The 23,194-nt window shown below is 36.7% G+C and overlaps 3 protein-coding genes across 3 annotated transcripts; 2 read left to right on the top strand and 1 right to left on the bottom strand.

Annotated features, from left to right (window-relative positions):
- Nucleotides 1-1,649: 1,649 nt before the first annotated feature.
- MONOS_7691 (uncharacterized protein) lies at nt 1,650-3,056 on the bottom strand (the record flags this gene model as incomplete). Its single annotated transcript, XM_067878037.1, has 2 exons — nt 2,172-3,056; nt 1,650-2,077 (listed from the first exon to the last, which is right to left on the bottom strand). The coding sequence occupies exons 1-2, from the start codon at nt 2,608-2,610 to the stop codon at nt 1,650-1,652; spliced, it is 867 nt and encodes a 288-aa protein (XP_067724872.1). The 5' UTR covers nt 2,611-3,056.
- A 3,104-nt stretch (nt 3,057-6,160) lies between these two features.
- MONOS_7690 (uncharacterized protein) lies at nt 6,161-7,726 on the top strand (the record flags this gene model as incomplete). Its single annotated transcript, XM_067878036.1, has 5 exons — nt 6,161-6,309; nt 6,455-6,613; nt 6,848-6,965; nt 7,190-7,361; nt 7,422-7,726. 5 exons carry the CDS (start codon nt 6,161-6,163, stop codon nt 7,724-7,726), a joined length of 903 nt encoding a protein of 300 aa, XP_067724871.1.
- Nucleotides 7,727-10,753: 3,027 nt separating this feature from the next.
- On the top strand, nt 10,754-17,395 carry MONOS_7689 (uncharacterized protein; the record flags this gene model as incomplete). The annotated part of the gene is made up of 2 exons (XM_067878034.1): nt 10,754-10,846; nt 10,964-17,395. The coding sequence occupies 2 exons, from the start codon at nt 10,754-10,756 to the stop codon at nt 16,490-16,492; spliced, it is 5,622 nt and encodes a 1,873-aa protein (XP_067724870.1). The 3' UTR covers nt 16,493-17,395.
- Nucleotides 17,396-23,194: the final 5,799 nt, after the last annotated feature.

Here is a 23,194-nt window from a genome sequence, read left to right as displayed (position 1 = left end):
ATGTAAATATGGGTGATTTTTTTTGATATCATAAAAAAAGATCAAAAATCGAAAAAATAAAATCTATTGTGGTATTTGATGATCAAAGAGTTTTCAGATCAATTTTAAGCATTTAACTTCTATTTCTGTAATATATATTTGTTTTATTGTTATAGTAAAAAAACATACCTTTTTTACACTTTAGGTGAAAAAGATTTTTTTTTGATCAAGTGAAAAAAAAATTAACCTAAAATAAATAAATAAAACTTCAAAAGAAAAAATTGCAAATTCATAATCATCAAAATACAACATTGCAAAGAGAAAGTTTATAAAGAAGAACATAAAAGAAGATAAGAAAACAATACTATTGAAACCAATTTTTCAATAATAGTCATTTTTCTATTTTTTCCCTTTCCTTTATTATGCCAACAAATTTCCATTCATTTTATTCGTTTCATCGAATTCATCAAACGTTTTACGAAATCGTGAACCATTGGATAAAGCGAAGTCTAACAGCTGTCTCACTCTCATAGCAGAGAACAAAATCGTTTCCAGCAATGGAACTGATGCTTATGCCTGTGGCATACCTAAACATACTCCATGCGCCACCATCGAGTATGCCCTAAATGGCTTCATTTCCCTCCTTCAAGACGCCTCCCTCACCCTCCTCACCTCAACATTTGTTCCTCTTCAAACACTCACCTTCAGCGCAGTTGATATAAAAATAACAGGAAATGATAAACTTTTTCTTACGTTCTTTCCTTTCCTTCATTTTCTCATTTTCACCATTTTCCATTTCATAGAAAAATTCATGAACTTTCATAGCTTTTTCAACTGACGTATATATCATCATTATTTTTTTCAGAAATCCATAATATCAACAAAACAAAAATATTTCTTCGTCATTACCTCATCTAATTTTTCTTCTCCATCAACTACAAATTAAGCTCATGAAAAAAGATTCATTGCTGTCGTATCTTCAAAAGAAATATATTCATATATATCAGGCAATTTTCTTCAGTTTATATTTTCTTCACCTTTCCGATTTCAACTTGCTTGCATCCAATTAGTACCAGAATCTCATATGACTTCCCTTCAAACATGACTTTTCCTCAAAATTGCTCTCCCTTTCCTTTTCATTTCCTGCAATTCACCGATGTTTTGTCGTTGTGAAATCTCCCAATGGATATTTTTGGAACCTAGCCTCATCGTACTTTCCTTTTCACTTCGAATGCTTCAGCCTCCAAATGAAAAAGTCAGAATTGATTCAGTTGTTGATAACTTGCAGACTTTTCTTTGCTTTGTGGAGAATCGTTTCAGTTGACATATAACTTAAGCTGATGAATCATCGAGAATAAGTATTTCTTTGTTTCTTTCCAAGTTGCAACGAAAGATGAGGTCTGGCACTGAACTCGACGAAAGTTGAATAAAAAAGAAGGAGACGAAGTTGACGCTAGCAGAGATAGCGGAAAAAGTGAGCCAGGAGAAGTAGAATTAGCAGAAGATGGATGTACAGCTTGAGATAAAAGGAAGAGAGATGAAGAGATTCTGAAAGAAGGAGAAAATTGAAGTTGGATGTTCATAAACAAGGACGAATGACAAGTGAAGAAGTGCAGTGAGAAAGAGGATGAAGAGCAATGTTTGAATTTGCGTCAAATTCTGCAGTTGAATCAAAAGGCGCAACCAAATTGAGTGCAGAATATTTCTGCATCAGATCCATCGCCATTAAATTCTGCGAGGTGAAGAAAGGTTCCAACTTTGAGAACGATAGCGCATCTCTTCTCCCAGGCACACTGCTCTGACTGAATGTTCTTATCCCTTTCTCCTTCTGAAACAGCAGAGGCGATCCTTTCCCTGCTCCTTTCCTTCCCTTTCTGTGTGTCACTTCTGCTTCCTCTTTGTACGGCCACCATCCCCTCCACTTCATCCCCCTTCCTTTTCGCAGCTCCGCCCTGTTCTGCCTCAGCCCACTCTTCAGCGCACTCATCAGATCCAACCACTCTCTCGTCTGCCTCGCGTCGACTGCTGCATACACACAGGTTCTTTTTGCATCTTCCACAAAAATTGTCCATTTTCCTCACTTTTGATTCGCACATATCTGCAGGGCACATCCAGTTCATCGCTCAAATCTTCCAGGTCAGAATTAGCTAAATCATTCAGCATGCAGTCCAATTTCCGCTCTCTTGTCAAACTTGGCGGATGGCTTTCTTTCGCCTCTTGCTGCGCCTCGCTGGCCATTTTGTACTCTTTCTGGTTGGTCGGCGTGCCTGCCTCAAGGTGTGGTTGTAGTATTCCTTGGATACTGCTAAACAGATTCTTGTCTTTTTCTTCTTTGGTCTTTCGCCTCTTCTTTTTCTCTTCTTCTTCTTTCTTCTTCTTCTGTATTTCCTGAAGCTTCGTCATCCGAAGCAGTTTTTCTCTCTGAACATCTGATTCCAATGAATTAAACGTGATTTTCGCTTCTTCATCGTCCACTTTCCCTTTCTCATCCTGAAACTCATCTGGCATCGCCTTTGTCACTTCTTTGTCCAAATCCTTCACCCCCATCACACACAACGTCGCCCCTCCTTCTCCAACAACATGTGACAGCGATATCGTTAGTGCACCTTTAGCACCAATCTCTATCTTCATCTTTTGGCTGTTCGCAATCAACGCTCTCCCTCCGACTCCTCTTCATCCACCGTCCATTCGCTTCCCTCGCGTAAAGTGTATCGTTCCAAAGGCGCCTCGTTCTGAAGAGGATTGTATATGTTGAGGAGAAGGTGAAGGTGGGGGAGAGGGAGTTGTTTTTGCTGCTTTTGCGATGAAAGAGGCTCGGGATTTGGCTCATTGGAATGTATTTCGTCTTTTCTGCCGTTTTTTATTTATTCTTTGGCGTTTGCACTCTTTTTTACTTCCGTTTGATTATATTTGCTTTTGAAACAACTGCTTTGGGGTTGTTCATTAAATTCTCCAAAATCACTTCTTTTCCTCATCTTTTCCATCATCTTTATCTCATTCAACTTTTTCCTTGTTTCCATTTTCATTCAAAGAATGATTCCCTTCTTTCTCTTCTTTCCCGTCTTCGAAGCCATCTCCCTCATTTTCGAAGCACTCACATTAATTCCAGGTCTTTTTATTGATCGTCAATCCGCGCAGGAGAAAGCAGCAGGTTTTGTCTGACCATCAAAAGCATTTCATTCACAACAGAATCACGTTGAGGCTTAAATGCCTGGTAATACTTTCGTATCAACCTCTATTTTTCTCTCTGTTTGTGTCTCTTCTCTCTTTGCTCGTCTTCATTGATTACGATGGAGCTTTCGGAAATGCATTCTATTTTCTTCTTTATTCTTCGTTTTCTTCAGAGAATCTCTTCTAATCAATGAGAAACTCTCGTTTTCTTCTGATACTGCTTCATTTTCATTTTCTTTACATGTTATCTCTATCATTTGCGTATTTCAATGCCTTCCTCATCTTAATCATTTCTCTCGTTCCTTCCTTCTCTCTTTCTTCCTTTTCTCCAGATTCTCTGCACACCGCTCCACCATCCGAAACTCTGCAAACAGCGGCAGCGCCTCAAACACATCTGGCGGGAGAATGAAATATTGTCTTTTCCTTCTTTTTCCGAACTGCTGCCTCATCCTTCTCATACGCTGCTCTTCACCAGTCAGGAATTTGTTGTGAAGCAATGTACGCAACAAGGAGAAATAAGAAGAAGAATATGAAGCGCTTGAAGCAGCTACTTGTGCGCATCGGTTGAGATAGCGTTGGCGGAGGAGAGGGTGTGTAGCTCTTATGCGGGGCGCTATTGCAATTTCAGAACGATGAGGTGGTTTGGGTGCAGAGAGAGGTCAGTTACTGCAGTAACAGAAGAAGAAGAAGAGGAGGAGGAAGAGGAAGAAGATGAAGGAGAGGGAGAAGGAGATGACTGAGGAAGAGAAGAAGGATGTAGAGAAGGAGAAAAGAATGAAGAGAAAAAGAAGGAACACAAAGGGAAAACTGAAAAAGGACTGACTTTTCGAAATCCGAAGGGTAAACAACGGATAAGAACGCAAAAAAAAACAGAGAGTGCCTTTTTATCACAAAATATACAACAAAAGATGTTCGTCAGCATCATCATCACTCGCAAGTTTCGATGATCCTGACACAAATAAAGGAGAAAGTCCTTCTTCTTCCTCCTCTCATTCTCTTTCTTCTCCTCCTCATAATGTTGACCATTGTCTTCGTCTGATCAACCGACTTGCGTATGTGATGAGTGCGCGGAAGCTGCATCTGGTTGAGCGGTAAAACTTAACACGTTTTGTGCACTGGTTAAAAGAGCTGGTGAGATGTGAACTTGTGGAGAATAATTATGAGCAGGCAGACGTGGAGCAGGAGTAGGAGAAAGCAACATGGCGGAACAGAACGCGTTTTGAAGAAGGAGATGCAGAGAACAGGTGAAAGAGGAGAAGATGCTGAGTGCAGAAGAAATAGCTGCTTTGTTTAGTGATTTTCTTTCAAAAAGATAATGCGATGGAGATACGAATGGGATGAATCAGCTTGGCAACTTGAGTGATAACAATAAACTTGATTCGGCGACTCAATCAGAAAAATTCAGCAACTTTCAGATAGTGCTTGGCAGGAAAGGCGACTTTGCTCAGCCTCCAGAAATTCATTATACCTCTTCTGCTGTTCGCCGCTGTAACTCTGGAAGCATTCACAGGCACGGAATAAGCAGCAACTTTCCCATTCTTCTTTTTCTTTTCTTTATTCCTCTGCTTTTCTGCTTGGTTTGCTTTCTTCCCATTCTGCATGTCTTCATCCACACAGAAGAAGGGCTGGCTATCAGATTAAGAGTTCTGTTGAGCCAGAAGCAAAAGGGAAAGATGAACCTTATTTTTTAATAATCACAAGAATTCTGATTCATTTTGTTGAGTGCTCAGATCGAAAGTGACAGAATGAGGAGAAAATGAAGAGGTGAAATGATGATTTGGAAGATGAAGGAGGTCGAGGAAATGAGGGAGATTGAGGTGAATTGCCATCAAAGCAGATGAAAGGAGGTTATAAAAGGAATTAAGAAAAGAAATTAACAAAGAACTTGAAAAAGTCAGAAAAGGAAACGAAGAAGAAGAGAGCGAAAGTGAAAGAGAAGGAAGAAGATGCTGAGAAGGATACGCAAACACGAAAACCTCAGAATCTTTAGAAGGAGCATTGGATGACCAAATTTATTCGTCCGAATCTGAACAATTTGAAGGAGCGGCTGCTGAAAGAACGGAGCAGCAAATATTTTTACTTTCTTTCATATCATCTTCCTTCTTATCATCATCAAGGCCAGTTGATTGTGAGGCAACTGAATGTTGTTATATTCAAATATCTTGCTCTTTTGCTTCCTCTTCTTCAGAGGTGGAGAAAAAAGCAGTAGATGAAATATGTTCAAATGCAGCACTCATTCCGTTCATTACAAAACCTCCTTTGACTGCCACCAATCTTCTTCTTCTTCGTCGTCGTCCTCCTCCTCCTCTTCCTCCTCTTCTGTTTCTTCTTCTTCATAATCTTCATAATCTTCTTCTTCTTCCTCTTCTTTTTCTTCTTTTTCTTTTTCTTCTCATTCTTCTTTCGCTTCTTCCTCTTCTTTTTCTTCTTTTTCTTCTTCTTCCTCCTCCTCTTCCTCCTTTTCTGTTTCTTCTTCTTCATAATCTTCATAATCTTCTTCTTCTTCTTCTTCTTCTTCTTCTTCCTCATCATCATCATCATCTTCTTCTTCTTCCTCTTCCTCTTCTTCCTCCTCCTCCTCTTCTTTTTCTTCTATTTCTTCTTCTTTGTGTGCATAAACATCATATTACACCACTTTTTCATCATCATCTCTCACTTCATTTAATTGGATTTCTTCTTTTTTTTTATCATCTTTATATGGGATGATTATTGAAAGATAGAAGAAGAGTATTTCTGAAGAAAAAAAAAACAGTTGAAAATGAGAAGAAGATTGAAAAGTCAATGAAGAGAATAAAGATGAAGAGATTGAAGAATTCGTTTTGACAGGATATGATGAATGGAAATTGGTAAGTGAAAATTGCTGAGATTTTAAAAAATGAGGAAGTTAAATGGAAATGGGGAGAAGTTGGAGGAGAAGAAGATGATGAACCAGAACAGGAAATAATGTGGCAGGAAGGAATACGTTGTTTATCTGAATCATTCTATCTGTTGCTTCTTTTTCATGAGCGTTATGGAGCACAGATACGAAGAATGTGGAAGTGCGCTGAGATATGATACCGTTGAGGGAACATTCGCGGCTGAGAAGCCACGAGGAGGTGCGGGAGAGCATGCCATTACCTCTCCAGGGAAAGGCAATAATGAGAGAACAGCGAGAAGGAGGTGAAGTTTTAGCAAGCGGATTAATTATTTGGGAAGACGGGGCTATTAGTAAACTTACAGCAGTTGATACAAGCACGTGTTTCTGTGGAGACTATGTTCGGCTGTTCTTCTTTTGTAATGAATCAGAAAGGCTCTTCATTCACAGACACTTTCTTATGAATCAGATGCGGTGTCCAATGGATCCTTGTGGCAGCTGCAGAGCGAATCCATTTATTGAGCATGTCTCGAGGAAAGCTAAAGATCGATGGATAAACGCGACTGCGCTCCCAAAGGATGCAGAAGTTCCGTTTTGGAGAATGGTGCAGTTTGAGATACACTAAAGCCATGCTGCTGTTTCAGTCATAAATGTTGCTGATATGGTTTCCAATCAAGATGGAAGTTAAGACGGAGTGCATCAAGCTGAAGGGACTTTCTGATATTTCAATTCCAAAAAGATAAATAAGAACAATTATACTGCTTTCAATTGCGATATACGTTGAGATAAGATGATGTACTGAACTATTGGATTCATAATCAAAAGCGAATTCGATTGAAGCAGCGTTTTGTGTAGAGATGTTGATGTTGGAGAGATAGACGCAGGAATTGGGAAGAGCACGAAGATCGGATTGGAAGAGGCTCAGATATCCTCTTCAAGCACAAAGAAGAATGTGGTTGAGGTGAAGATGCTTGTCGGAAGGAGAAAGGAGAGAGGAGGACACAGCAAGAGATTCGTTGAAAAGGCAGAAAAATGAAGACTGGAAATACACGAAGAATTAATGGAAGGAGATGTGGCAGTATGAAAGGGTGCAAAAGTTGCGAAATGCAACAACAATGAGATGGTTGTGACGAAGTGAACAGGAACAAGACTTCACAAGATAGATCCAACTCCCATGTTGGAAAGGCAATTCTGGCTGTCATTGTGAATGACTGTTGTGAAGATGAAGGAACTGGAGGAAAGCGGGGAGCTGTAATGGTGCGCAGAGGAGCCGATGTCTTGATTGACAAATATATGGTAGGCGTTGTAGAATATGATGAAGGTGACTTTGTTGAAGTAGAGATCGGGGTTGGGGTCTGTGTGGGAGAAGTCAAACTCGCAGATTGACGTGTTTCAAGCGAAAGAATCCTGAGTGAAGCCGAAGGAAAAGAGGGACTCGTTGATTTGGGCGGGGATGGAGGAGCATCGGAGAAAGAGTTCATTTTGCCTGAATTCATTATTCAAGACGAAGCAGAAGTTGAGGATGCATTCGGACAAGTGCGGCTACGACTTCTCGCAGTTGAGGAACACTATTGCAACTTTGCCCTCGGAAGACTCTTCGCTCACATAACTGGTGAACACGTACGCCTTAGAAGCGCAGTCAAAGGCACATCACCTTTCCATATTAACACAAGAGCTGCTCAGTTGGATGAGCGCACAATGTTGGTATTATTGGAGGAGTGAAAAACGATTATTGTTCTTTGGTCTGGGGCAGCCAAGCCAGCCAGAGAAGCGGAGCTATCCAGAGCAGATGGGCAGATAGCCACGAGGGAATTGCTAGGGAGCCAAGAGGTAGAGACTGAGAGGAATTCAAGTTTAGCTGAAGTGGATGCAGAAAAGGATGCGATAATGATGAAGAGGCGAGGGAGTTGCTTTCAAGAGACGTACGCTCTTCTGCTGCATCAACCATTGCATTCGCAAAGCTTTTTTGTTAAGCCCGTATGGAAAAGGAGCGTCGCGACAAAAGGAGAGGAGCATCTGGTGTGGATATCTGGATGAAGGATAAGAGACGAGGAAGAAATATGGTGAATCAACGGAGAAACGAAGGGAGGAAAATAAAATGAAGATGTTCGTGTGACAGAAGCTTTTTTAGTGTTAAGAAACAAAATTTAACAAATTTCTATTCAATTTTTATTATTTTCTTTGTTATTTTTCTGTATCTTTGTTTGATCAATAAATAAGAATAACTAATTTATAGAATTTTTTGTTTCTGAACAAAAATAAACAACAAACTATTATTTTGATGGAAAATATAATGTGTTACTATCAAATTTGTCAATGTTTGTTTTGAAAATTTTTGTTAACAACAAAAGTTTTCAGATCTTCGAAATCAGTTTCTAAATTTCTTTGCAATAACATTAATTAACAAATGTTTACTTAACAAAATTGATTGATTATACATTGTGAATATTGTATTCATGTTTTTGAAATCAGTTAACTTATGTTTTATTAGGTTTATCGAATTTTCGATATTTTTTTAATAAATTATTTTTATTTCTCGATATTTGAAATAAAAACAATTGGAAACAAATTAAAATCAACAAATAAATTATATTAACAATATATTTAACTATATTTTCGCCTTATTTTACAAAAATTTTTTCTTATCAACGTAACCCTTAATGAAAATTTTTAATGATCAAACTTCGTAAATTTTTATGATATCAAAAATAATCACCCATATTATTTATTTGTATTTTCACTTTTTAATGTTCTTTGATTCATATTCAAGAGAAAATTTTGAACTGAATATTTTGTTTGGGAAAAAATGATTTCAAAAATAATCACCCATATGTTACATATGGTTTTATATTTGATGTTATTTCAAAGAGAAAAGAAAATTCAAAATCCTTCATTACGTTTTGCTATTTTGAAAAGATCGGATAAAAAATTGTTTTTAAAAAAAAAAGAATAGCGCATTTTTCACAAGAAATATTATTGAACAGAAATATGTCGATATCCATTACATCCAAAAACTTTTATTTATCGCACACATGTTTCCAATTTAGTTTTTTTGAGCCTTTTTCTATGCCTTCCTTTGTTATCATTTATTATTATTATTATATTAATGTTTAAACAATTTGAAACAGGAAAAATTCGTATTTTGAAATGGTCAATAATAACCAATAATCACAGATAAAAAATTATCAGTCACATCCTTCAGCAAATGAAAATCCATATCAGGATTGGCTTTTGAAAAATGTTTTTTTATGCAAATTTATAGGGATTTCGAACAATAAATCAATTTCTATCAATTTGGGTAATTTGTTTTGAAAGTAAATTTTTTCTTCCAAAATTTTTCTCTTGAGAATTCATTTTGAAAATCAACAAAAAAACACAAAAAATGAAAAGGCTTATTCAAATCATCTTCATTTTCATTTCATTAAAAACATTCTTTTTTAGTAACAGTAGTAATAATTCAACAATTAGAATGAAATATCTTTTCTCAATGACAAACAAGCTCTGAAAAATTAACACCCCGAAAAAAGAAGTGATTTCAAATATAATCACCCATTTATAATTTTTATTTCATTTTTCAAACTTAACTTTGTTTCACAAATAATATTAGAATTTCTTCACTTCCAGATACTGAATCAGTTGACAGTCACTGACTTCACTGACGATCCGATGATTATTAAATATCTGATTTAACTATTTGTCAATATCATTTTTGAAAATCGTGTTTTCACGATTCACTTGGAATAAAATATTGCACTTCAGGCATTTTCATTGCAAAATAATGCACTTTTAATTTTCTTTTTGTGATCAAAAAAATATGAATAAAATTGATTCATTTTATGAAATATCAGTGAGACCACAAAACCAATTGTTGTAATATTATTTGAATCTCTTCGCTTATTTGAAAATTCAATAAGTTTTCAAATCTGATTTTATACAACAAAATTTTGAATGAAACAATATTTTCTGCTGTGTGCATTAAAAGCTTGAAAGTCAATATTTTCACCCACTTCTTTGATTTATTTTATTTATAATATTTGTATTTGAAATTATTGTTTTGATTATTGAAGTTCTGAAAAGAAAAATATCTCTCTGTCCATCAGGATATAAATTTTGTCCGTCAATAGTCACATAAAAACTCATATTTTATCACAAAAATAAAATCAAGAATTATCAATCACTATTTCATTTTTCTCTTTTCGATTGTAATTTATGTTCTTAAATATCTGTTGAAAATTTTAAATAGAAAATAATCTATCTTTTTAGAAAGAAATTATAAACATGATCATCTCTTTTTGATTTCAAAAAGAATTTGACATCATTGAAGCTTTTCAAATAAAGACATGAAAATATATTTGACTATTTTTTAAGGATAAATCACAAAAAAAAAAAAAAAAAAAAAAAAAAAAAAAACCATTCGGAATTGTTTTTTAGATTTTCCTTATCTTTTTGGAATCTGAAGAGCTTTTTTATGATATTCTTTGAATCACTTGTGAATTTTTAATCAAGTTCATATTTTGAAAAATGAGATATTATATATTATTTGATCATAGGTTTCTTTGGGAGCAATATTTGTAATACAATTTAATTACGAAGCAAATGTCTGATGAAAGCAAGTCATTGAGTTCAACTTCAAGCGGAGCAATGATTGAATTTGCACAGGCAGAAGGACTTGGAAAACTTGATGAAATTATTTTTTCGTTATTTTCACCATTGTATAACCAGACAAAGCATCCTAGTCGAAGTTGGAATATGTTTATTTGGGTATTTATGCTGATTCAGATGATTACTTTGAGCTTCTTTCGGATTGACATTTCCACACAAAAAGTAAATCAAATTTCATCAGTATGCATTTAATCTTTTCTGAACTCGTCATTGAAATTATCGCGAACACTTTTGTTTTAATTAATTTGTGGCTGTTGTAATTTTTTAATAAAAATTAATTTTTCATTTCACAAACAGTTTGTTTGTTTTCCAGATGGAACTTCGCTCAGCTACATGGCGGGGAAACGTCTTCCTATGGTTGTCATGCTCATATGTGCAATTTTGATTATTCTTGCGGTATATGTGGTGATTGTTGCTGTCTTCTTCCGTTCTATTGCTGGATCACAACCTTGGATAATAAATCTATTACGCTGGCTCATTCATTTCACATTTTCTATTTTATTTATACCCATTATATCGATAAGTATCTCTACGTTTGATTGTATAGATTTTGAAGGTGAAATGGTTCATCGTGCATCAAAATTATCTTGCTTTAAGGATTCTTTAACTTTTTGTGGATTAATAATGGGGATTATCGGACTTGCATATTTTTTGCTTATGTCATTTTTATTGAACAGCATGATTTTTGAACATCACCCCAAGCATGGGGGGTTGTGGTCATCTCCGAACGGAATGTGGCAGTCAATAGAATCGAGCATCCTATACGGATGTGTGTTTGCAATGAGGGTACTTTTTGCTTGGCCATTTTGGCGTGGCGTGGTGACGGTTGGATCTTCATTAGTGATGGTCGTTTATTTCGTGTGGAAGCAGCCGATCTACAAGCTCCCAGGAAACTTATTAAAGGCAAGCACATGGTGTATTTTTGGCTGTGTGCGTCTTTGTGGAGAAATAGGCTTCGTCATCGAAGGAGCCACTGGGGTATGGGCAGTGTCTGTTGCGCTGCAGGTGTTTGGTCTGATTGTTGGGATTGTGCTGAGTGCGGTGGTGCTGCCGAAAATAGGTCGCAAAGTGAGAGTCGGTAGATATCTCCTCTCAGCCACAGGCAATCCTCTGATTGACACTCACGCAGAAAACGCAGCCAGTGCACTGCCTCCGATGAAGAAGCCTGAACGAATAGAGCCATCAGTGAGGTTTGTGCAGGTGGATTCGTATCGCTCGCTGGATCACCTGTCATTCGTGGAGTTTGTATACACACAGGGCATCCGCGCTAACAAGAACAACGGCGAGTTGTACTACTTATATGCTGCGTTTCTGCAGGCATATCGCAAAAACTTCATCAAGTCGCAGCCGCTCCTGCGCAAAGCGCGTTCTCTACCGCTCGGGTTCTTTCTGCGCTTTGTGCTGTACTGCAAATCGAAGGAGTGCAACACCAGCGAAGGAGGCGATGCAAACAGAGGAAGGATAAGCGAGCTTACGTCGTTGACGTTCGTATCTTTGATGTCCAAAGCAGAAAACGGGTACGAAAAGGCAGTTAGCGCACTGAAGGAGTTCTTTGAGAACATCACATCGTCACAACCTGACTACAAAGCGATGCTGCGGCTGTTGAATGAGATTGTGAAGAACGAAGATGTTTCTCGAAAGAGCTACGAGGAGCTGATGGCGACGCATGGGCAGAGTACGAAAGTGCTGAGGAATTATGCACGCCTGCTTTTGGACATCTTCCACGACGAGGACACGGCAGAGATGATTCTGAACAGGGCAGACCAAATCGAAGACGACACTTCAAACAGCTCTGAGCCTTCGATTACGACGGGCTTTGCGGCAGACGCAGATATCCTGACGAGCATCACAGAGGGCGATGGTACAGACCAGGCGAAGGCGCTGGGGGTGCCTATCAGCAGCGGCAGTGGCAATGAAAATGGAAGTGGAAGCGGAAGTGGAATAGAAAGCGGAGAAGGAAGTGGAAAGATGGCGAGAGGAGAAGGAGAAGAAAGCGGAGATGAAGGATTCCGCACTCCAAAAGAAGGCTCAGATGCAATTCGTCAGAACAAGAACGAGAAAAACAGCAATTCAGCCGACGGGAGCGAGAATTTGACACCACTTTCGAATGAAAACTCCGACGAATCGCTTCCAAAGACAGCCAACACGCAGAACACAGCAGCTGCTCCAGAAGCGCAGTGGAACCAGTCAACAGAAGAGCTGCAGCGGAGGAAGAGAGTGCAGAATGTGAAGAAGAAGAAGCAGAAGCGGAAAAGGAAGAAGAGGGAAGCGCTTCTTTCAGACATGTCGATGGGTGCAGGTAGCAGTGCCAATGGAGAGATGGAGAAGCAAGCAACGTATTTGACATGCACATTGGCAACATTCAGTCTGATTTCAATAGCAGCGCTGGTGATTTCGCTGATTGTGTATCTTTCAATGTCTGATATGTACCAGCGCAACCTGGACACGCTGAGAGAGATCTGCGACTTGTCGTATTACACCGCCCGTTCAGGGTCATTGGGCTACAACTACTTCATCTACGACATACGCTTTCATTTCGCAGACCAAACACCAGCAGACCATTGGGAGCCGACGCTGACGCAGAAGCATGTGCTGATCGATATGCTGGCAGAGAACGCAGAAAGCATCACTACGCTGCTGGGGAATGTGCACGACACAACATCAAACATGGAGCCGTGGGAGACAGCAAATATAAACACATACATTTTCCTCTTCACCACGAAGAACGAGACGCAGTCAGATGGCTCAGTAGAGGAGGTCATCAAGGAGAAGAAGCAGATCTTGAGTCCGTCATCGATGCTGGAGGTGATGGCGAAGCTGTCTCAGGTGTGCCGCTATCTGTCCAACACAGACATGCTGTCGCGCCCCTCTGAGCCAGACTATCTGAATGATATTCAGTACATGGCATTCAACGCACTTGTACCTGTGCTAGATGGTGCAAAGCGTGTGATTGTGTCTTATTACGATCTGATGAACAAGAACTGCGATGAGATTATAATGGCGTTTGTGCTGTGCATCATGCTCACAGTCGTTCCGCTGACAGGCATCCAAACATTCCTCTTTGTGCATTTTACAAGACGGTCTGTCCGGGAGAGAAAGCGTGCCTATCACACGATGCTCGATGTGCCCAAGATCAAGATGCAGGGTGCTATTCGGCGTTTGCTGAGCGAAGAAGATGCAGACGATGATTACGAGTTGTCTCAGCTTTCGCCGATGCACAATGCACTGAAGCAGTCAGAAAGCATCATCAGCAACGACGAGGAGATGTGGGCAGGCAGGCAATCAATGGACTCGCTGGACTCTGTAAAGTCCTCAGAGGATATCAACGAAAACAACAATGTGGATCTTGTTGCAAAGTTCTCAAACGAAAGCGTGACGATGGAAGCACTTGCTTCTTCTCCACAGAGTCAGAATATTAATCTTCGTGCACAGAGCTCTTCATTGATCTCCTTCCAGCAAACACCTTCGTTCTTGGATGATGAACATAGCATTCATTCGACTTTACATCCGAATCCTGTTGCATTGCTTCCAAATGGAATAACAACTCAATCTCAATCATTTGTAGGCAATGTTGCACAGCAACCAGGCATGGCACGCGTTTCATCTGGCTTTGATCATTCATTCTGCACAGTTGTTTCATATTCACAAGGACTGGCTGAGAGCAAAGGAATGGCATTCAACAAGGTCGGCCAGCCACTCACAGTGAGAACAGTGCAAAACTTGAGAGATATTAACACAGATAGCGAAATAGGGACAGATGTGCATGTGCAGAGGGCAAAGAGCGCGATGCTGCCAACAGAACATGCGAACTTGGAAGGTGAAAGAACAGACGGAACGAATATGATGATGAAGATGAACTTGCGAGAAGGAGGATTGGGTGATGGTGGAAGCAGATATGGTGGGCAGCAGATGAGCAGCTTGATAGAAGTTGGGCCAAGCATTGGATCTCCAATTACACAACGGTCTTTAAACGGTCAGCTTCCAAAATTGATGCTTGGGAACGTCAATCCGCAGTCACCGAACATTCAAGGAAATGACTTTATTGGCAGCACACAGGCATCATTGGCGTCACATTCGATCTATCCGATGAACGGCAGCCAGTTTGGATCAGATCTGGGAACTGCGCTGCTTCCAACATCAAGTTCTTCAGATGGGATTCAATCTGGCACACTGTTCACTTCGTTGGGAATGATACCCTCAGATTCAGCTGCGAAGACGGTGCCTTGGAGCAACGATACACCCAACAACATCACATCGCCTGGATTGCGTATGAATACGACTTCTCAGCAAGCGAATGAAGTACAGAAAACACAGCAAGTGAATGCATCTCCATCAGCAGCTCAGACAAATCAGTGGAACAATGCAGCAAAACAATACTTTTATGATGATGAAGAAATGGAGAAGGAGAAGAGGCTGGGAATTGTTAGGAACGCAATTGATGATACCACATGGGAAGAGTCGATGGAAAAGGAGATTGAGAGGCTGGAGGGTGCTTACAAACAGCTGCCAAGTCCAGTTTCACGACGAATTGTTGTCAACATCGTCTTAACGCTGTCTCTTGGACTGGTGGTTGCAAGCTCCACAGTGGCAGTGGTGTGTGGGTATGTGATTAATTATAAGTCAACATCAGCAAACATCATTCTTTCTGGAATGCGTGCGTCGATCCTGTTTCAGATCCAGTTTCTGATGATGACCATCCTCCAGCCAATTCCTATCATCAAAACAGACCAATCAGTTACATTTCCCCGCTCTTTGAATCCAGTTATGTATAATTCGTCGCACTGCTCAGGCTCAAAAGATGTTTCCCGCTCTCTTCTTGTTCCAATGGCACGATATTTTGAAGCTATTCATCTGAACTGCCATTTTGGCGACTCCGATTATTCGCATGCAGATGATGATACTTACGATTTAATATCAGTGAAGCGCATGGGCACAGACATCAACTATGAGATGCTTCTAAAGCCATCCAGCTGCTACAGAAAGGAGACAGATGACTGTTCGACACTCGATCCTTATCGAATGTACGGAGTGAAAGGAAAGATTTACGGATTATCTTCTCTTATTGCGCGTTTGCGTGTTTATGTCGAGAGGATTTCGAAGATGGACTTGAGTATTATTACTCCGAATGTGACAGAGCCTCATTTTATAATGACATCACTGCGAAATGACATTGTCGGAGGTATTAACAAGATGACGGACACAATTCTAAAGACAGGCAAAGCAGAAGTGGACGAATCAAAGACTGTTGTATCTGTTGTTGTTGGAGTGTTTTGTGCGTTGTTCATCGCCTCATTCTTTGGCAACAGCATGTCGTGGGTCAGTGAGAACAAGTTCATTCGGAGTGTTTCGTTTAAGCTGCTAAAGCTACTTCCGATTGATGCCAACGATAAGGAGGTGGAGATGCTGCCTTCGATGGTTACAGGCAACGAGAAGTTTGATCGGGGAAGAGAGCTCATATTGGATGTGACACAACAGCTGATCACTGCGATGAAGCAGTATGAACATGTTGGAGTGGTATCTTCAATATACGAGCAGCTTTTAACCACAGTGATGGCTGTGTTCACAGAAGAGGAGAAAGAAATGGAGCATCTGTCGTATCAAGGAATTGAGAAGCACAAGCACGAGCATGTCCTTTTGAGGCAGAGATTAACATTGATAGGCGATCATATTCTCGCAAAGAATGAAGCTGCTTCAGCAATTGGGAAAAAAAGACTTATATCTCTTTTCGACATGCATTTTACAGACGAAGATATTACTTTTGCTGATACTGTATATAAATTGAGAGAAAATAGCACGAAACAAAGTGAGGAAGGAGAAAATTTGTGATTGGAAGATACGAATTAAAGCAAAGCTTCAAAAGAAACCTTAAGAACGTATTTGTATAAATATTCTTCTTATATGTATTAAAACTTTGTGAAGATTTGAAGAATAAGCATGCGATAGCATGCACCATCACCTTTTTTTCATGATTTAAATAATCCAAACCGAGTAATAGTAACTATTCTCTTGCTTTGGATTATTATGCGCTGCTTTTCACGAAAGAACCACAAATGTGATAATTTTATATATGTAGATCATTCTTTACATCTGAGTTCTTTTCTGTGAAGTGGCTTTGTGTATATATTCTCGAAATGGAATTTTATTTAATTTTTTAGTTATGTAATAGTGGAGGTTTGGAATAACATTTCACTTTATACTTTACAACTTAGTACAATGAATTTGAAATTGTTGAAAAATACCTTATATTTTCTTTTTATCGTTCTTTTTTTGACATATTATTTTTTATCTTTTTGCTTCCTATTCAGTAATTATGTATTTTTATGTATTTCATTAACAAAAAAATACATTTCTCCCCTTCATGATATTCATTTTTATACTATTTTTGAAGAATAATTTAACAACATCTCATTCAATTTTTACAATAATTTTCAATAATGTTTTTTTTTTTTTTTTTTGATTTTTTTTTTTAAAGTTATACTTCTTTCTTTTTGTGATTTCTTTTCTTTTTCAGTCTTTTGTTGCTTCCAAATTTCTATTGTTAATAAATATTGTGTGGGAAGATTTTTTTGAAATCATAATTTTATTTAATCAACTAATTCTGATGAAAATTTTTTTCTGAAAATTACATATATGGGACAAAATTTTTGCATTTTAGAAAAAAACTGAGATTTGTTCCAAACTTTTTCATTAATTATATCATAATAAGTCTTCCATAACAATGCAAAAAAATACAGAAAAATTCTTAAATTGAGAAAAATGTTAGAAAATACTAAATGAATTTTGAATAAAATTTTTTAAATTCATATAAACCAGGTTTATTCAAATGAACTCATATTTTTTCGAATTGATCGGGTTTATTTGAATAAACCGAATTCATTTCAGCTTGACTGAGTTCAATTGAGTCACGAAAATTTTTGGAATACATAAACAATTAAATTGCAAATTTTATTGTGTGCAAAAACATGCAAATAATAATTGCACGTTAATGATCTTGTTTTTAAAATGATTTTTGTTATTTTCACCATTTTATTTATTAAATTAATAAAAATCAATATCTCATTTTTCTCTGCAAAATAACTTCTTGCAAATTATGAAAAAATCATTTGTTCATTTTTTCAATAATTTATTAAAATCGTTTTTTTTTCTTTTGTGCAATGCGATAAATTTTGTTAAGCATTTGTGTCTTTGTAATCAAAATTAAACATACGAAGAAAAAAAGAATGTTTTTTAACTTAATCTTTTGAGGCATAGAAATTGAGCAATAGAAAAATGAATCTCATCAAAAAATTAAGGAAATATTCATTCATTTGTTTAAATTGACACAAAAATGCAATTGTCGTACATTCAAATATGATCTGAAAATTGTGCTCCTGCATTTTCGTTTGTTTAAAAAATATTTCAAAAGTCAGTGATAAAAAATTGTCACATAAATGAAGTTTTTCGAATAGCATTTCTTTCTGTGTTTGCACGTGTATTAATATCTCTTATTTTCTTTTCTTGTTTCTCTTTATAACACTCAAACGCTTCTGTTTTCTTACAAACTTTCCATCATCATCTTCCAGTCTGTGACAATCAATAACCAAATTTGTCAACCAACATTCTATTTTTGCATCTGTTCCAACGTTTTCTCTGCCTCCTGAGAAGCTATCAAAAAGTCTGAGCCGCTGCATTTTTATCCATCCGAAAAACCATTCAACAGGAATACGGCATCAAGCAATGCTTTTGTTGAATTCATCAATACTCAGAAAATCCAATTCTTGTTCAGTGTATTTGTCAAACATGGAGCTGGATGATTCATTCGATGGTGAAGATGCGTTTTTTGCTAATGATGAAAAAAAAGAATCAACGAATGAAAGGTGTGACAAGGCTTACGATGATGATTTCATTGTTTCAGGAAAACAATCAGAAGGAAGTTGGGTTAAAGCTTGGGAGCATTCAGGAAAAGTGGAACATGATTCTGTTTGAGGAATAAGAGGAAGCTGAGGAGGTGCAGGGAGTGGAGGGAGTTGTTGTGGAGAAGTGAAAGAAGGGAAGGAAGGACAAGATAAAAGAGGTGAAGAAAGTTTGGCTAATTCTGATGAAAATTTTACGGAAGTCTATTCTTGGAAAAAACATTTTTTTTATGGAAGAATTCATTCGAGTGTTTGGGAAATGTCCTTGATATCCTTTGTCTCCCATGATCGTCCAGCTGCCATTCCTTGAATCTTGATAATTCCTTATTCTTTCTTCATCAGTTTTTTTCAAATATTCCTCAAATCTCTTCATTCCTTTTCTCAACTGGAAAACATCCTGCTTTCTTCCTTTTATTGCGTCAGAAACAAATAAGGCCTTGTGATGTTTCCAAGATGAAACTGCCACTTCTATTTTGATGCAGTGAACTGAATGATGAGCATCAAACAGTTTCTTCCCTTCTGTGAATATCGAAGAAATAAAATACGGTTTTTTTATTGTTGTGACATCGACCAATAAAGCTTCATCAGGAACTTCTTCATTGGGAATTATTGTGGGCCTAGATGGAGTGGAAGGAATTTCATTCAACGTAGAAAGAAATGCAGGAAGCACATCAGTCAAACAATTGCCTGCCATTGATTGAGATATACCTATTAAAGAGGAAATCCTCTCCAAAGTCGTTCTGTTGGACAGCCACTCAAGATACACTAAAAGCTTATCATGTGGTGAAAAGGTTTATAAAGGCCCTTTTTTATGTGAGCAGTTCACGATGGTTTTTATCAAATTTCCAAGTTCAACAACTGTTGTTTTCGGAAAATGCAAATGCTCATCATTGGTGAAACGAAGATAAAAACAGGTGATTAATCCTATTGATTCTTCTTTTTTCTCTACATCTTTATTAATATCAATCTTTTCTATTTTTTCCATTTGTTTTGTTTTCCTATCCTGCAGTTCGTCAAAATCCGGCTGTTTCCGCTTCGGCTTTTCATTCCGCAGATTAACAGATTGCTTAATTTTTTGTATCTTTTCTCTTTGATTTTTATTGAATTCAAAATATATTTTGAAGGAGACTCTTATATAGAGGGACTATATGCAGTTTTTTGAATTTTTGGATTCAAATGATCTTTTGTTTCGATGTAAACAAATGGTGTTGTTTGATTGGCAGCATTTGAAACTTTTGATGTGGATAGAACAGTTTGTTGATAGGATGAATTATCTTCATTTTGGGAAAGTCTTTCACAGGTTTTGTTTTTCAAGTGTGCCATTGGTTCAAAATCGTTTTGATCAAACGATGGGCATTTAATATTCTTTTCTCTGCAAATTTTAGTTCAAATGTCGACAAAACGAAAAATACAAAATGAAAACTATCCAATGTGTGAATCTTCATCATCTCTTTGAATTTCAAAGAAAGAAATGGAGCTTGTGCCAGACAATAATGACATTATTCGATATGGGTTGTTATTTTTGAAATCATATTTTTTCTGTCAAAAATTTCGGCTGAAAAATATCTCTTGAATATCAACAAAAGAATACTGAAAAGTGAAAAGGCTTTAAAAAAACAATGACATCTTTATTTGAACTCAAACATTTGTATATTAAACAGTTGTGACAAATACACAAATTGAAGACATTATCTTTTCCAAAAGACAAACAACGTTTGAAAAATCGACACCCCGAAAAAAGTTATGATTTCGAAAATAATCTCCCATATAGATTAGATTTTTCAAAATTATGTGGAAAATGAAACATAAACACAAAACAATGATTCGAACTTGTCCACTGAACATTTTTATCGATATTCATCATCCATATTTGTTAAAATGTTCTTGAAAAGATATCTTATTGAGAGACTCTCCGAAAAAGGATGATCAGTTAAACAAAAAGTTAAACAAAAGTTAAACAAATTCTGCTTTTGAAAAGTTGATTGAGTTTAGCTCACCAGACTCATTCATTTCTGACAAATTGAAAATAAAAAAAATTAGTAAATTATAATTGAGGTGCATCCAGAAAATCGAATGTTCAAAAATGTTTAAAACACGTTGAACGAAATTTCTAATTATTCGTAACGTATATCAGTTTTTTTACGAATAAAGCAATACTCAAATGTGAAAAACATAGATTGTTTTCCTTGTGAGTTAATATCTATTCAATTGTATCAAAACTTTCAGAGGCTTATTCGAAATTATATTGTTTTTTCACATTCTTTTTCCTCTTATATCCTTTTTTTCTATAAGAAATGGATATTTTCACAGGCTCCTGGTCATCTTCATGTGCTGCAAAGGAGAAGGTGAAATAACAAAGTTCCAAAATTCCATTTCAAGAATCAGCTTTTAATTGGAAAAAGTCGATGAATTCGGATGGGTGAAAATGTTCAATGCAAATCATGTGAAATTGTAGTATCATTTGCTTCAATTTCTCACAGGCCTCAAAATGATGTGTGATTCATGAGGTTCCGTTTTTGGAGATCAGAACTTAGAAAACTTTTGTCAGAGAAGATATGATGAGAAGAAGGATGTGAGCTGACAATGAAATGAGAAGAGAGATGAAGCTGTCAGTAATTTTGTGCAGCAACATTTCTGTTCATTCGAATGCTCCTAAAACAGTGTAGCTGATCCCTCTGGATGCACAGATTTTTGTGAATAACTGCTCATTCTCTGGTTGTTGTTGATATCCAAAAATGAAAATAGCTTTTTTGATATTGCTCTGCCTCTATTTAGGAGTGTGAACAAATCTGTTTGTTGGAAGTGTTCATTTCTTCACTTCCCTTTAGTTACAATATGAAGCTTAAAGATTAGAAGATTTGTTTGTGCAAAATAATTCGCTTGTCCATTAAAAAAATTCAACAATAATGATAAATGAGCTTCAATTTCTAATTCTTCATTTGTGAATTGTTGATCTTGACTGGAAATGTGACGATTGAAAAAGGATGATTCTTTGACAACAATCCATTTTTTCTTTATATTTTTCACTCAGGATATTATCATCTGTTTGGATTCTGCTTTGCTGATAATTTCGAGCTTGAAGGGAGGGGATGGGGTGAAAGATAATTCTTCGCTGTGTATTCTGGATGATGGATGCAGCCTGGAATAAATGGTGAGAAAAAGGGAATCATCTTTCTTCATTCTCAAGCTGGAAGAGGCTTTAGCCAATGAAAATGGAGGTGGGATTGAAATATAATACAAGGGAGCGCTTCTTCTTCCATGTGATTCGTCATTCCGACTGATTTTGTCATCTGGAGATTCAGACCTGATTGAGATATGTAATTTTGTAGAAGATGGATTTGTCAGTGAAACTGAAGCATTTTAAACAGCACATTCGAAAAATCTTTCGTCGATCAAAGATGAAACGGAGGTGCCTGTGATGATGATATGTTTGAAAATAACAATAAGCATTCATCAACTGATTCTTATATTCTGAAGAACAAGAGCGAATTAAAAACAAATGGAAAAGGAAAACTTGTTGAAGGAGGAAAAGAAGGGAAATCGTATTTGTCGTTGATTGTTTGCATTGAGGTTGTTGTATCACTGCTTGTAGTCATTGTTGTTCTGGCTGTTTGAGGAAGAAGGAAAAGAATGAAGCCGAAGATTAGAAAGATATTGCGAATGATAACAGCAGAAAGGATCCTAAGGAGTTTGGGATGGTGAAGATGGAGATTTCTTCTGACGCTCAGTGGATGAAAGCAGATGTTGATTCATTAAAGAAGTATTTAATGTAGCTTTAAAAAAAAAATCTGATGAAATAATTGATTCATAAGTCGTAAAAATAGAAAGTTGATATCGAAAGCTGCATCGACCCATGAATTCAGCTTCGCACTTCAGCAGTATCGAAAATATAAGTGACAAATCGCTCCATGAACATCAATGGAAGCTAATTTTTATTTTTGATAACAAATTATTTGATGATCACATTTTTCGTTAAAGAGAAAAAACAGGACATAAGAATGAGAACATAATTATTTTTTCATTCATTTCACGTTATTTCTATCAAATAAAACCTTCTTTTAACACATCTCTAATTTTGTTTGAGAATATTGAGAAATCATAATTAATTTGAATTTTTCAGTTTTTTTGTTGATAAAGTGAAAGATAAAACGTAAAAATGATATAATTAGTGCTCTTTTATTTTTTAAAAAAACATTATTTAAGTGAATCGCACTTTATTCAAGTGTCAAATCAACCATTTGAAATAGCATTACTTCATTTTTTAAAATAACTCAGTTCATTCAAATAAGTTGAATTTATTCAAATAGAAAAGTTCTATTCACAATTCATCTTTTGAATAAAACGAAATTCATTAAGCATAAAATTTCGTCCCATATGTTCAACGTTAAAATTTTTTGTAAAATAATATGCAAAGAATACATATTAATGAATTTATGTATGAACTTAATAAAACAAGCTTTCCAAAAAAAAAAAAAAAAAAAAAAAAAGAAAGAAAAGAAAAGAAAAAGAAAAAAAAAACTGAAGTGAACAAAAATCTCTCATGGACGTAACAACGAAAATTACTGTGCGTCACACAGGTTTACAACAAACCATTATTTCGGAACTCAATTACTGTTTAACACTTTTTTTATTATTA

Source organism: Monocercomonoides exilis (genome assembly GCF_001643675.1).
Source record: "Monocercomonoides exilis strain PA203 chromosome Unknown scaffold31-1199392, whole genome shotgun sequence".
Classification (NCBI taxonomy): Eukaryota; Preaxostyla; order Oxymonadida; family Polymastigidae; genus Monocercomonoides; species Monocercomonoides exilis.
Note: the sequence above shows the minus strand (reverse complement) of the source record. Positions and strands in the feature narration are given on the sequence as shown.